Raw genomic sequence first — 15,329 nt, 5'->3', positions numbered from 1 at the left:
ACGTGCCTTCAAAAGGAGGTCAGTAGGTCAAATAATGAAAAAACGTTGTGACCTCTCTGGAGGCCATATTTTTCATGTGATCTGTATGAAAGTTGGTCTGAATGTTTATCAACTGGGTCATGTGGGAAGAGGTGAGCGATTCAGGACCATCATGGTCCTCTTGTTTAAAAACTTTTGTCTGGCTTTTTATAGTAGAAATCAATTTTATCTCAGTCTCTTATAATTCATATATGAATGACATTGTACATTGTATTATTGTTTCTTTAACCTATGTTGTATATTGATGTACTGTACAGTGAAGAGACTATAATAAATAATAATAATAAATAATAATAACTGTTGATAAGTATTCACAATTTCAAAACATTCAAATTATGCTGTGGTGTAAATTCTCCCATTTAACGACTTCAACCCATCTTTGAAAAGTCTCAAACATATAGCGATAAACGTTATGAGGGAAGAAAATAAATAAAAGAAAACAAAATAATGGCGTAGTCATGCCGTATCCAAAAAGAGCATTTAATAATTGTGTAAAATACAAACATTTCCGAGTAAAAGATCAAAATATACACTTCCTTATTTCTATAAATTGAATATATTCGTTTTTTGATAACGCATCTTTCGTGTGTGATTTTTTGTTACTTTTTTTGAAAAAGGCTTTGTTAGTAAATAGAATGATATTATGTTTTTGCGTAATTTACTACTATTGAAGTTTTGGTATGTTAATATTCATAGATGACAGTCCCCTTAAACATGTACTTTTCAATCTATTTGCAAAATAGCAAATAGCGGGCTAGCTCTTTGATTCAGTATAGTTAACAATAAAAGGTAATGAGAAAGGTAGACAGCGAGATTTTTGAAAATAAAATCTAATCTAACATTTAAATGTATCTAATATACTGACTTTGTATTTAAATGTATCTATTAGACAGACTTTATTTCTAAATGCATCTAATAGATAGGTTGTATTTCTAAATGTGTCTAATAGACAGACTTTATTTATACATGTATCTATAGACGGACTTTATTTATAGATGTATCTATTAGACAGACTTAAATGTATCTATTAGATATACTTTATTTATAAATGTATCTATAAGACAAACCTAAATGTGTCTGTTGGACATACTTTATTTCTAAATGTATCTATTGGACATATCTAAATGTGTCTGTTAGACAAACTTTATTTCTAAATGTATCTATTAGAAAACCTAAATGTGTCTGTTAGACAAACCTTATTTCTAAATGTATCTATTAGACAAACCTAAATGTGTCTGTTAGACAAACTTTATTTCTAAATGTATCTTTTTGACAGACTTTATTTATAAATGTATCTATTAGACAGACAGATATTACTGTTGGGGTTATTCGGACAAATATATATACATAGTCAGTCATGTAGGAAAGGTATCATTTATGTGAGTTACACTTTAGTTTCTTTATGTACAATAGAAATCAAAGCCTTGAGATGCCTGGTGGTGGCGGGTGTTGGTAGATTTATTTTCTGTTTTATATGGCAACTATTTTGTACTTCAATGACATTCATTAACAGCTAGGATGAAGCAGACAATACCTGAATTTACATTTTGTCTTGTCAAAAATATGTCACCTGTACAAAATGTAACTTTATAAAACAAGTTTGCATACAAATCTAAATCAACACTTCAGTGAAATATTAAAATTCACCACATTTACTTTATAAAAATATCTCACTTATAAATTGCGCTATAAATAATATACTTGTGGTCTATTCATAACACTCTATTTGTAACAACGCAAAAGCCAAACTTTTAAAATACATGTATGAGGAACAAGTACAAATGTGCCTCAAATCTAAGATGAACTATCCGTGACCTCGCATGAAGTTACCTATATGGCCAGCTGGAAAGCAATGATGTAACCATTGGCTTGAATACCTTAACATTGATAGATCGAATATAATATAAGTGGTCGGTGTGAATGGAAACAGGTTAAATTAGGACTGCCTGATTTTTAATAATGCATCGTGGAACTATTTTGTGTAACGCATGAACATCTTTATGATACGATTAGAAATAAAATAAAGCTTTTATGATTGTCAGAAGTACACTTATAACTTTGGTAGAGGGTAAACCCGCCCTCCTCCCCCTCCCAAAAATAGTTTTTATCATTACTATAAAAATCACCCTGATTAATACAGTTTATCATGATTTTTTTTTCATTTTGGGATGTTTCTTTTATCATTACAGACGGAAGTCAGTGGAAGTTTGGAGATTGCAGTGAAAGCAGGGGAGCTATTTGCACAGTTCCGGTTGACAAGCCGGTGACTACACCTCCACCACAGAAACGTACGTAGATCGTCGACGTTAGTTATTAGTAACCTACACTTGCTTTGTCAGAGATATCTTGTGGTTTGTCCTCGCCCGTTCGGCAGCCATTCTGTCATACAGTTATACAAATCGGGATCCCTTGATAACATTAGCAGCATAACATATGTTTTCATGAATCTTGTTAAATGGATAACTGGAGAATACGCACACACTTCCATTTTTTCCAGTAGCAACAAAAAGTCCATATATATATATATATATATATATATATATATATATATATATATACAATAACTTAAAATACAAGTTTTTCCCTTGAAATTTGATAAATAGGTAGAAGGCAATTTAGGAAAGATGTACATGTACGTCATATTATTTTCACCGTTTGTTTGTTCGTTCGAACATCTGCCTGACCTTATTTTAATATAAAAGGGATTTTTTCTTGAAACCTGAGACATAGATAGAAAACAGTTTTTGAATATACATATCTTTTTATATTCTTAATTTATTCTTTTGTTCGTCCGTCTATCTGTCGCAAAAGATAGCTCCTTTGTCGAATTTCAAAGTACAATTTCTTTTCATGAAATCTGATTGTAGGCTTTATACGGAATTTATGCAGGTTCTTCAACAAAGTGTTTCTATGACTGCAAATATGAGCCGTGCCATGGGAAAACCAACATAATGGGTTTGCGACCAGCATGGATCCCAACCAGCCTGCGCTTCAGCGCAGTCTGGTCAGGATCCTTGCTGTTCGATATTAGTTTCTCTAATTCCATTAGGCTTTGAAAGCGAACAGCATGGATCCTGGCCAGACTGCGCGGATAGGCAGGCTGGTCTGGATCCATGCTGGCCGCAAAGCCACTATGTTGGTTTTCTCATGGCACGGCTCATATGATGACTGTCCCTTCAGGTAGGGTCTTTCATTGCCGGAAAATAGTCTTGAAACTTATACTTTAGCCTGCTGGCGGAAAGTGATTCTGCCTTTGCTACCAGTGCAGACCCAAGATCAGCCTGCACATCCATTTTAGAAATTTAGCAGGCTAAAGGGTAATATATCATGTGTAATTTTGAAAGATATCCAGTTTTAAAATGCAGTTATTTTCCTTCAGCTAAGTACGAATGTCCGGAAGGCTACACTTTAAATGGTATCAAATGTTACCGCTGGAACCCTGATGATCCTGTCGACTGGTATTCTGCACGTGAAAAATGTGCAGATGAAGGAGCAGACCTTGTCACGATACAGTCAGAGGAAGAACAACAATATTTGTCAAGTACATTCTGTATTCATCTCACTGTGATTTAAGATATAACAAGACTAAAGCAAGTTGATTTTGTTGATGCAGTTATTGAAAACAAATATGAGCCGCGCCATGAGAAAACCAACATAGTACGTTTGCGACCAGCATAGATCCAGTCCAGCCTGCGCATCCGCTGTTCGCTTTCAAAGTTTATTGCAATTAGATAAACCTGCGGATGCGAAGGCTGGTCTGGATCCATGCTGGTCGCAAAGCCACTATGTTGGTTTTCTTATGGTGTGGCTCATATCTTGACTGGAGACATATAAAAGTATTTAGCAAGTTAATTTGGTTGATGCAGAACTCGACTAGAGTCTGACACATCAAAAGCAAGCTTTTTAAGTATTGAGATACTTCGATTGAAAGGTATGTAAGCATTCTATGAAAGGACATGATTGAAAAAGGAAACGTTCAAATACACATACAGTGAGATCTTGCAGTAAATTTGCGAATCTTTTTTATGGTATTTAAAATATATTATTATATTATTATTATTATACCACATTTATATAGCAATCTTTTCATGCACATGTGCACGTTAGAAAGTGAATACAGAATAATTGTAAATTGCAAACAATACAAACAAATACGTATTTAACACAAAAAAAATGCATTTCACTTTAACAAAAACCATGAATGTAAAACATATAGATAAAACAAGACAAACATACATACATATTGAAAAGTAATTGAGTGACTCTTGGATAAAATACTGTTCTATGCTGTGTTATGAAAAGAATAAAATGTATTGGTCAATTAACGAAATATTATTCAAAGAAGGTGGTTTTAGCAGGCTTTTGAAAGCAGCTAGCGTGTGAGCTTCCCTGATCTTGACGGGAAAGGAGTTCCAAAAGAAAAAAATAGGAAAATATCTTGTATGGCATTTTAAGCGTACACTGTGACCATGCTTTGATTCTGCAAAAGAAGTTTCTAACATTTACATTCATAGGTTTTATACAGAGTGAAACTTGGATTGGCCTGAATGATCGACGGAAGGAAGGATTATTCAGCTGGTTAGATACATCTGCTGAGGTTTGTAATAATGGGTTCAAATGGTACGAATAAAGCCATACATAATTGCCGTACAAAATAGTACGGTATATTAGAGAAACTAGGTTTTGTTGTACGGTATATTAGAGAAACTGCCATAGAGGACCATGATACGTATCCCATTACATTCTCGCCGTGTCGATGTGACTCTAAACCAGCTTGATTACATATTGCTTTAAAGAGCGAACGTTATAGCTAAATTTGGTATTGACTTTTTGAGTCATCTGTTAAATTGAATGATATTTATTTGATCTTTCATACAATTCTCTATTTCAATGTAAGCAGTCAAAAGTCAGAAAAAAAATTGACTGTGAAATTCTTTTGAAATACTTCTATGAATATATCTGGGTAGCTAAAAGTAGTCACAGGCAGCCATGTCAAAAGTTTCTGTTTTACAATAAAACTTACTTATCTCTGTCTTATTCCATTTCCAGGTTAACTACCAGTATTGGCTTGAAAGTGAACCTAATAATGTACAAATAGGAAGTCAGTACTCTGAGAATTGTGTTTCAATGATTTATTTGCCTGGTGAGGAGAATCATGGGAAGTGGTCTGACTACCCTTGCAGTTATAAAGCAAAATTTGTTTGTCAAACACCTGCAGGTAAAACTATTTTATAGTAGGATTTGTTTGTCAAATACCTGCAGGTAAAACTATAACTAAAGAAGGGTGTGCTTGTCAAACACCTGCAGGTAAAACTATAACTAAAACAGAATTTGTTTGTCAAACACCTGCAGGTAAAACTATAACTTAAGCAAGATTTGTTTAACACACACCTGCAGGTAAAACTATAACTAAAGTAGGATGTGCTTGTCAAACACCTGCAGGTAAAACTATAACTTAAGCAAGATTTGTTTAACACATACCTGCAGGTAAAACTATAATTAAAGTAGGGTGTGCTTGTCAAAAACCTGCAGGTAAAACTATAACTAAAGCAGGATTTGTTTGTCAAACACATGCAAGTAAAAATATAACTAAAACAGGATATGTTTGTCAAACACCTGCAGGTAAAACTATACTAAAGCAGGATGAATTGTTTGTCAAACACCTGCAGGTAAAACTATAACTAAAGCAGAATTTGCCTTTGTCAAACACCTGCAGGTAAAACTATAACTTAAGCAGGATTTGTTTGTCAAACACCTGCAGGTAAAACTATAACTAAAGCAGGATTTTTTGTTAAACACCTGCAGGTAAAACTGTAATAAAAGCAGGATTTGCTTGTCATACACCTGCAGGTAAAACTATAACTAAAGCATGATTTGTTTGTCAAACACCTGCAGGTAAAACTATACTAAAGCAGGATGATTTGTTTGTCAAACACCTGCAGGTAAAACTATAACTAAAGCAGGATTTGTTTGTCAAACACCTGCAGGTAAAACTGTACTAAAGCAGGATGACTTGTTTGTCAAACACCTGCAGGTAAAACTGTACTAAAGCAGGATGATTGTTTGTCAAACACCTGCAGGTAAAACTATAACTAAAGCAGAATTTGCTTTTGTCAAACACCTGCAGGTAAAACTATAAGTAAAGCAGGATTTGTTTGTCAAACACCTGCAGGTAAAATAATTTTCTAGTAGGATTTGTTTGTCAAACACCTGCAGGTAAAACTATACTAAAGCAGGATGACTTGTTTGTCAAACATCTGCAGGTAAAACTATAACTAACGCAGAATTTGCTTTTGTCAAACACCTGCAGGTAAAACTATAACTGAAACAGGATATGTTTGTCAAACACCTGCAGGTAAAACTATAACTGAAACAGGATATGTTTGTCAAACACCTGCAGGTAAAACTATACTAAAGCAGGATGACTTGTTTGTCAAACACCTGCAGGTAAAACTATAACTAAAGCAGAATTTGTTTGTCAAACACCTGCAGGTAAAACTATAATAAAAGCAGAATTTGCTTGTCAAACACCTGCAGGTAAAACTATAATAAAAGCAGTATTTGCTTGTCAAACACCTGCAGATCAAACACTTGTAAAACTATAACTAAAGCAGAATTTGTTTGTCAGAAACCTGCAGGTAAAACTATAACGGAAGCAGGATTTGTTTGCCAAACACCTGCAGGTAAAACTACTACAATACAGTAGGTTACTCTACATTAAGTATTTTCTGCTATTACCCTTCTTGCAAAAACCCCAAATCATACTAAATTTTACTAGGAAATCTTAAAAACTGGTATGAGTTGGCAATAATATATATGTTGATGTGTCTGTAAAGTATACGGTAAGCTTACTTCGTGACCTTAAATCAAGTCTTTGAATTTTTCTAGTTTCTTGCGGAAAGTTTGTAGTTGTGCCATATGTCCCCTTAAACCTTAAATAATGACAAGATATGCACTAAGGAGTCTTTCCTCAGGGTTAAAGCAGGAAGTTCTGTCAATACCGTTAACAGCTTACATGTGATATTACATCAAAACAAGTATTTTTGCCTAATACAGCTGTCTATTAGACAGAGGTACCAAATGAAAAAATATACGTTAATGTTTAACCGCCTTGCAGAGTGGAATATAGCTCTTGGTAAAATAGCAACCCAATCAAGTATTCGTCAAGTGGACATCTACAGATACTCTAGTTACGAGTATGCTTATGACTACGGTACAGAAGATAGTAACGACGTTGCACATAAAGCAATCGATGAGTGCACTACCCGTTCCGTACAATCCAGTGCATGTTGTGCTCGCACAGACAGTGAAGATAACCCTTGGTGGATGCTTGACCTAGGAACATATTACCCAGTCGGAAAAATCGTCATACATCGCCGGTCTGAAGAAACCTGTAAGTTCTTTGTAATATATATCTTTTTCATAAAGATGATGTTAAAGGGATATACGAATATTAATTATTATGTTAACGATAACTACATGTATTACATTTTATTGACATACACAGTTAAAAAAATAGGTAAAACCTTAACCTTTAGCCTGCTGGCAGCAAGTGATTCTGCCTTAGCGATCAGTGCAGACCATAATCAGCCTGCAAGTCCGTCAGGCTGATCATGGTCTGTATTGTTCGCTATTCAGTCAGGAAATTTTCAGTGAACACCCCTTCCAATGATAAATGGTACTGCCAAAATTGAATGATGGACCAGTCCATTTAAAAAATTTAGCAGGGTAAAGGTTTATTCGACGTCATGATTTTGCTAACGGGGCCTATTAGTAACAGGTTCGGATCACAACTGAAAGATGTAACAAAATATAATAACTTTTTGCACATGTAGGTAAGATGATTATAACTTGATTGTCCGACAGATTCTTTATGTGACGATTCGTCACATATTTCCGCGACTTCTCATATATCCATAAACCGAAATTTTAGCAAGATATAATTCGATCAAACGACCTTATTTTCCCTTTAAACTGAGGGAATAAAACATGGATTAATTTCATGAGAAAAACTTGAATATGCCTAATAAAAATTACAATGATAAAATTATTTTAGTAATAATTACATTAATCAATAGGAAATCTGCACATAAATATTATACCGACATAATTCTTAAATAAAATGTTATATTTGAAAATTAGATCGGAGCAAAGCTAAACGATCCTGTTGACTGAATTTTTATGTGTTCATAGATACCTAGTTTACACTGAAATCATCAATTGTGTCTCAATAGCTAAATATATCTCAGAATAAAAATGTATTTCTTTGATAAGCGGCTGCTGTTCAATTTGAAGAAAAATCATTTTCTTACAGGCACCGACTGTATGGCACAGTTTCAAAACTTCCGTTTGTTTATAAGCAATACTTCTATGGACAGTAGCACGGACGATTCAGACATGGTCTATCAGGAACAAAGGGATCATATACCTGCTATTATAGTTCTAAATCTGAGCAACGTCACAGTTGGAAGGTAATATTTTCACATACTTTCGAACTCGAAACAATTTCAGTTAATTACGACCTTCTTCAAAATAGAATATAATACACGTTATCTGCATGAAAAGAAAATGTGTTCATTAAGTCTTGGTGCAATCTGCAACGAAGCTTGGAATTTCCTACACTTACCTATCACACAATCGACATGTTTATTTACTTTCGAACAAATATTTGATAATCAATAACCTCTATACGCTTGTTTCTGATATGTGACTTCTGTTGTTGTTGATCAAACTTTATTTGTACCGTGTATAAATCACAAAGATAAAAGGTAAGGGTAGATTTCCTGAAAGCACAGAGCACCCCAGACACAGCCATGAAGCCATACGTCGCAAAGTAGACCCACAACAAAAAGCAGCTGTAACGGAAAATATTGTAAATGGGTTGCTTAAAAATCAAACAAGTACATTTTAATTATATGCAAAATACAGAGAAGGTGGGAAGGGGTGTGGGGGTGGGTGCGGGCGTAAGTGGTAGAAAAAGGGTCGGTGGTGGGGGAATGTGGAGCTAGGAGGAAAGCCACGTTCCTTAAACGTAGTAGCCCTACACCGTAAACCACAGTAGCACAGACACCCACGTACAAAAGACAAAAACACACACACAACTAACGTACACAAACAAACAGACAAGTTAGATAAAACAACACTGTAGCGCATCGCCCAAGACACACACACGCAGGCACAATTAGGAAAAACAACAGTCGGGCACCGCCTAAGGATGGCCGGCGGGCAAAGTTATGATGGGCACGATAACTTACTCATTATAAAAGGAGGATGGTTGGGGTGCAAATGCAAGGGAGCGCAAATGCAAGGGGACGACATTGGAGGGGGCGATGGCGGTATTGTATGATGTATCTTTTTTATCCTTTCTGTACTTTTACAGAGAAGGCCGTATTGTAAATTGTAGAAGCATTTAATCTTTATCATGCATTGATTGTTTACTTTTTATATATAGATCACAGAATGTACGTCTTCTTTTTTCACAACTGCAGGACAAAGATTACGTAATGTTTCATTTTAGGTACATAAGAATAGATATACCAACAAAAGCGGCAACATTAGCATTGTGCGAAGTAAAAATATATGAAGGTATGTAACGGTAACAAACGAGCTTATTTTACAACTTCGGGGTAATATAATTGACAAACACCTTGTTTGGAAACCTTCATAAGGTTTATACAATACAGTAGAAACTCGGTACCCCGAATCCTAAGGGATCGAGCGTTTTATTTCGAGATAACAGAGGTTCGACTTAAAAATTGAGCCGCGCCATGAAAAAACCAACATAGTGGCTTTGCGACCAGCATGGATCCAGACCAGCCTACGCATCCGCGCAGTCTGGTCAGGATCCATGCTGTTCGCTTTCAAAGCCTATTGCAATTAGAGAATCCGTTAGCGAATAGCATGGATCCTGACCAGACTGCGCGGATGCGCAGGCTGGTCTGGATCCATGCTGGTCGCAAAGCCACTTTGTTGGTTTTCCCATGGCACGGCTCAAATGATATTTCGTTGAGATAAGCGAGTTCGAGGCATAGGGTTTCAACTGTACATACTTACAACTTAGAGCAGGATAAGTATGTGCTTACACACGAAGACTTGCAAGATTTTCTATGCACTAGATTACATGGCTATTTCCTTAGTTAAGTCTGCATTTTGATTTGTTCGTTTGTTTTGGATTTCAACAGTCTTTCAGGTATGTAACAGCGGGCAGTTAGCCTAACCAGTGTTCCTGAATTATGTGCAAGTACTAACCTGTACTTCGCAAGTAATTACAAACTTCCCCACATGAACCACAGTTTGAGGAAAAATGATTTCAGACACATTCTGTTTTCAAATCATCACGGAAAACAAACGCCCCGCCATGGTAACGAACTCACAACCCCACGATCAGTAGATCAACGCTCTTATTGAGCTAAGCGAGCGGGAAAAATAAAACAAATCTGTAAATTAGTGAAAATTATTAAACATGTTTATTAACTAATTTATTATGTAAATGTCCCGTCCGCTTACCTCAATAGGGAGAAAGTTGGTTTACGGATTGTGGGGTCGTGAGTTCGATTCCTGGGCGGGGCGTATGTTCTCCGTGACGATCATTCGTCCTCCATCTCTGATTCATGTAGGGAAGTTGGCAGTTACTTGCGGGGAACAGGTTTGTACTGGTACAGAATCCAGGAACACTGGTTATGTTAACTGCCCGCCATTACATAACTGAAAAACTGTTGAAAAGCGGCGTTAAACCCAAAACAAACAAACATTATTATATAAATAGTTAACAAAAGCCTTACATATTTTAAAACTGCTTGAAGAATTACCTTGATGAAGACCTTATAAAAGTTCGATTTGCTGCTTAAACTTTATTTAGAATATTTATAACGTCCTTATTTGCAATGTTTTTGCGCATAGAGTAAAACCTGTCTAAAGCAGCCAGCCAAGGGAGTGGGAAAAAGTGGCTGCTTACAGCAGGTGGCTTTATAGAATGAATGACCATTTTGGGAAATGAGACACTGGCTGTTTAAGACATGTTGGCTGCTTAATAGAGGTAAACACTAAAGCAGGTTTTACTGTATTTGCAATAATAAAACGAGTAAGAAAGGGAAAGACGTGAACTGAAGTGCTTTATCATTCTTTTTATCTGTCAAAACACTGTTTTGAGAAATCAATACATGAATTCAGTAGAGATACTCCATGGAACGTGATGAAACACTAAATCGCTCCGCAAATTGATGATGTCCATTATGCTTTCCTTTTTATTTATAGGTAAAAGTTTACAGAAAGCCATCGATCCTACAAACTGTAAGTGCCTTCTACTGTTCGTGTTAGTTCTTGAAATAGTTATCGAGAAGAAAGAATCTTAGAGTAGTATTCGGTTTTGCGAGTTGTTTACATTTAGCACCAACCTTACTTACAAGATTTAGATTTAGATTTTTTCTTCCGGCTCTTAGGTTGTTTGAAACACTAAAATCAGTAATTGGTATATATAATAAAGGGAATTATTACAACTGTCTGACTGCTTTATGTCAGAAAGGGGAAACTGTCAAATATTCCTATACTATGTACACATGTGAATGCATTTCTTTTTTGCAACGTAATCAATTTTAGATAAGGATGAAATAAGTTGAATTCACTAGAAGTGAACATTTTGTTTCATACGTTCCTTCTATGTTTATAGAAGCACCAATATTTGATTTTACCTTTAAAGTTATGATGTGACACAATCCTTAATTTGAATAAAAATATGTTCTAATTCATAAATTAAAAAATGTAAAGGTGTTAGATTTTATCATAAATGTTGTTTTCTTTATCCGTAGCAAACTGTATTACTGACTCTACAAAATGGATTGGTGATATCAGGCATACTGTGAGCGGAAGAACTTGTCAACGCTGGGTAGAAAATATACCTCATAACCATGGATACCATGACAAAACATTTCCTGACGGAACTGAAAAAGACGCTGAAAACCTCTGCAGGGACCCATTAGGTGAAGGCCAACCTTGGTGCTATACAACCGACCCGGATGTTCGTTGGGAATTCTGTCCCGTGCCTCATTGTATAAGTAGGTCGATAATTTCTGTATTATTTGTTAAGTTCTTCTATCGCAAACACGTTATCTTAACTAAACAAGTTTTACTCTATACATTATAAGCTCTCAAGGGCAAACATGTTCATATCGAAATTGCTTTTATGCAATACACTCGTTAAATATATAAGTTATCTGGCTGACCCATGTTTATATATTGGGATTGTTTTTATACTATATATTTAGATGTTCACAAGCGCAAACATGGTCACACATCGAGACTGCTTTGTGCTTTGTATTTGTAAATACACAAGTAATTCACTAGCGATTAATTCACTAGCGAAGACTGCTTTTATAAAATAGACTTATCACGCAATACTAGGTACTTAAACTTTGTGATAGATTTATAGAAGTATTATAGGTGGGATGTAATGCCGAGAAATAGATACTTTTCTGATTAATTTACAGGTGAAGTAGGTTCATTTGACTCGGAAGTTGAAGGAGGCAAAGATTCAGGTAAGTGAAAAAAGAAAGTTTAAACAAAGGCAAAAGATAAAACATGCTTAGAATAAAATATTTTGTTGTTAAGATGTGTTTATTTCAGTAGAAAATATCTCCCAGCATGTACTTGCTTTTATATACAATAATTGTATCATTTAAAAACCTATCCTGAAACATAAACTGTAAGGTTTACCTTAAGCAGCTTGAAATGTTGGAACGCCAGCATAGAAAAAGTACATCAGAAATTCAAAATCTTTTACGATGTCCTTTCAAACATGGTACACAGCCAGTCAACACGATAGCAGACTTACGCTGTCGAGCACCAGCTTAAGCGGGACTATATTCAATTTGATTGATCGCGGCCGAGGCCGCGATCATTTTGAATAGGACAAGTATATGTGCGCTGGGGAAAATATTTCATGATGGACCTGTGAATTCTTTACTTGTGGGTGAAACAGGTCTCATAAGCGTAATTACGACTAGCTTCTACTGATTATAAAACATACCGTACGATTTGTTGTGAATTAACTGTTGTTGTACTTTTAGTAGTTCAACCGCCACCCTTGTTTAAGAGCAACATTTAAAAAACACGTTTTTTTCATCCTCAGGTAATAAGTAAGTAGACTCGCCCAGTTTAATCAATCCAGACGCATACATAGAGCGCTTACTTCGTCCGATTTACATTCGGAACATTTTCACGCGTTTCGGGCTTTATCGTATGTTTAACATTGGATTTTTGAACCGTCCAAAGATGTTGGAAATGTTTGTCTCATTGTTTATTTTTTTTAATAAAAATGTTACTGTTTTCATTTTCTACCACTTTTTTCACCCTTGCCTGAAAAAACAGTAATGAGTTTGTACACTGTTCAGACAATTGTGCTCTGTTGAAATTTAACCAAACACAAGTTTACCTGCATAAACAGAAAGCATGATATGTCACCATGCGCGGATCCAGAGGGGGGGGGGGGGGACCGGGGGTCCGGACCCCCTCTGGAAAATCTGCATAAACAGAAAGCATGATATGTCACCATTCGCGGATCCAGAGGGGGGGATGGGGACCGGGGGTCCGGACCCCCTCTGGAAAATCTTTAAAAAAAGGAAAGAAGACAAGAAGGAAAGAAAATATTTTTCGAAAAAGGCAACATTAGGACTGCATGTAAAGTATATGCGGTTGCTGCTACATACGACCCCGACATAATTCATATTATTTATCTAAAAGAAACTAAGAATTTTACCTTCAAGAAAGCTTGATTTTATCATTTTTCCCAAACTTAACAGGTTAGTCCATAAAACTGTCACAGAATGCAAAAAATGAAGTGCTAAATTTCAAAATTTCCAGGGGGTGGGGGGCGGCAGGGGGTCAGGGGATCGGACCCCCTCTGAGAAAATTGGCTGTGTCCGTGCATAGTCATTATTATACCTGTCCAGTACTGGACATTATGGTAAACGCTTCTTTCCTGCACAAATGACAATTTCGCAACTTCTGTCCGGTTTGTACAAATTTCTGGCCGCGATAAACCATTTGACTTGTACATTAAATGGACTGTATGATCCCATAGAACCAGAAAAAATAGCAACCCAGTTTCGAAGCACAGATAGACCGTTAACGACCACCGCACAGTACAACAAGGCTGCTGTTGTGAGCCATAATAAAATATTAACTAAAGCAGATAAGTTTGAATCATAGAACACAGCCAAGCAAAACATTAATAGACTGGAGTTACTTCCGTCTCAAGTTTCCAGTACTATAAAGTGAAGAATTTTCCCCAGATTGCAAAGATTTATTACATATGATAAGCAGCATTTATCAGTATCGAACGTTATAAGTGAAACACGCCTCGAAGTGGTATACATTGTCACTATGATAGTTGTTGTCGGAGCTTAAGAATTCACAGTAATTTGTTCAGTTTAGTCTTTTAGCTTTCGAAAAGCTTCTTGTATTTACTTGAAAACAATCATTTACGGAATTGTGAAAACTCGTGAACTTTCTTTGACAGCCAAGACAACGACATATTTATCTGATTAAGCGTCTAATCGTTGACATTCACAATTATTAAAACGCAATGGATTTTCTGTAAATGCTGTTCACGAAATATATTGCCAACACCAGCTTCTTCAAATTCAAATTTTAGCACTTTCTTAATCCCCGCCTAAAGACAAATCAAACTGTTATCCTCTATGTGTATCCGTTCTTTGGCAGATGAATACCTTTTAGCAACAAATGTTTATAACACAATCTTCTGCAGACTGAGATATGGGCTAGTTTTCGATACTTTCGGCTTTTAGTTAAAGATACTAAGCAAAGAAGGTAAGAGAATATTTTATATTCATCAGACTGTAAATTTGGATGGGAGGAAGATCCAAACACAGGTGACTGCTATTGGTTAGGTGATGAAACACTAACTTGGGCAGACGCAAAATCCGTCTGTGAAAGCGTTGGAGCAAGTCTTCCACTACCCGAAAGTAAAGAAGATATTACTTTGCTCACAGGTTTGTTCTCAATCATTTTATGTAGAATTAATGCTTATTCAGGCAGAAATGTTGGAGACAGTTTTGCATGTAATCAGGGTTTTCAGCAGCATCTGAGTTAAATGGTGTCCGACTGCACGTTAATGTTGTTAAGGAAAGATTTTATTCAGCATCACCAAATGATCTCATAGAATCAGGTTTCATAACTCAAACACGAGAAGTTAATTGTTTAGCGATTCATCAGTTGAATACTGTAGAAAACAACACTTGGACCATGAGGAAGAAGAACATGTGTGCCGTTTTATT

At 35.8% G+C, this 15,329-nt stretch overlaps 1 protein-coding gene across 1 annotated transcript in view; it reads left to right on the top strand.

Annotated features, from left to right (window-relative positions):
• The window catches only part of LOC123559963 (uncharacterized), a 56,577-nt gene that overhangs the window by 29,510 nt on the left and 11,738 nt on the right, over positions 1 to 15,329 (top strand). Inside the window, exons 12-22 of the mRNA XM_053552208.1 lie at positions 2,229 to 2,327; positions 3,419 to 3,580; positions 4,554 to 4,636; positions 5,089 to 5,257; positions 7,157 to 7,432; positions 8,354 to 8,510; positions 9,557 to 9,624; positions 11,293 to 11,328; positions 11,844 to 12,089; positions 12,522 to 12,569; positions 14,889 to 15,044. Coding sequence (XP_053408183.1) covers positions 2,229 to 2,327; positions 3,419 to 3,580; positions 4,554 to 4,636; positions 5,089 to 5,257; positions 7,157 to 7,432; positions 8,354 to 8,510; positions 9,557 to 9,624; positions 11,293 to 11,328; positions 11,844 to 12,089; positions 12,522 to 12,569; positions 14,889 to 15,044 — 1,500 coding nt within the window. The remainder of the gene's footprint in view (positions 1 to 2,228; positions 2,328 to 3,418; positions 3,581 to 4,553; positions 4,637 to 5,088; positions 5,258 to 7,156; positions 7,433 to 8,353; positions 8,511 to 9,556; positions 9,625 to 11,292; positions 11,329 to 11,843; positions 12,090 to 12,521; positions 12,570 to 14,888; positions 15,045 to 15,329) is intronic.

The sequence above is a fragment of the Mercenaria mercenaria genome, chromosome 10 (genome assembly GCF_021730395.1).
Source record: "Mercenaria mercenaria strain notata chromosome 10, MADL_Memer_1, whole genome shotgun sequence".
Taxonomy (NCBI): domain Eukaryota; kingdom Metazoa; phylum Mollusca; class Bivalvia; order Venerida; family Veneridae; genus Mercenaria; species Mercenaria mercenaria.
This window is presented reverse-complemented; position numbering and strand designations above follow the sequence as displayed.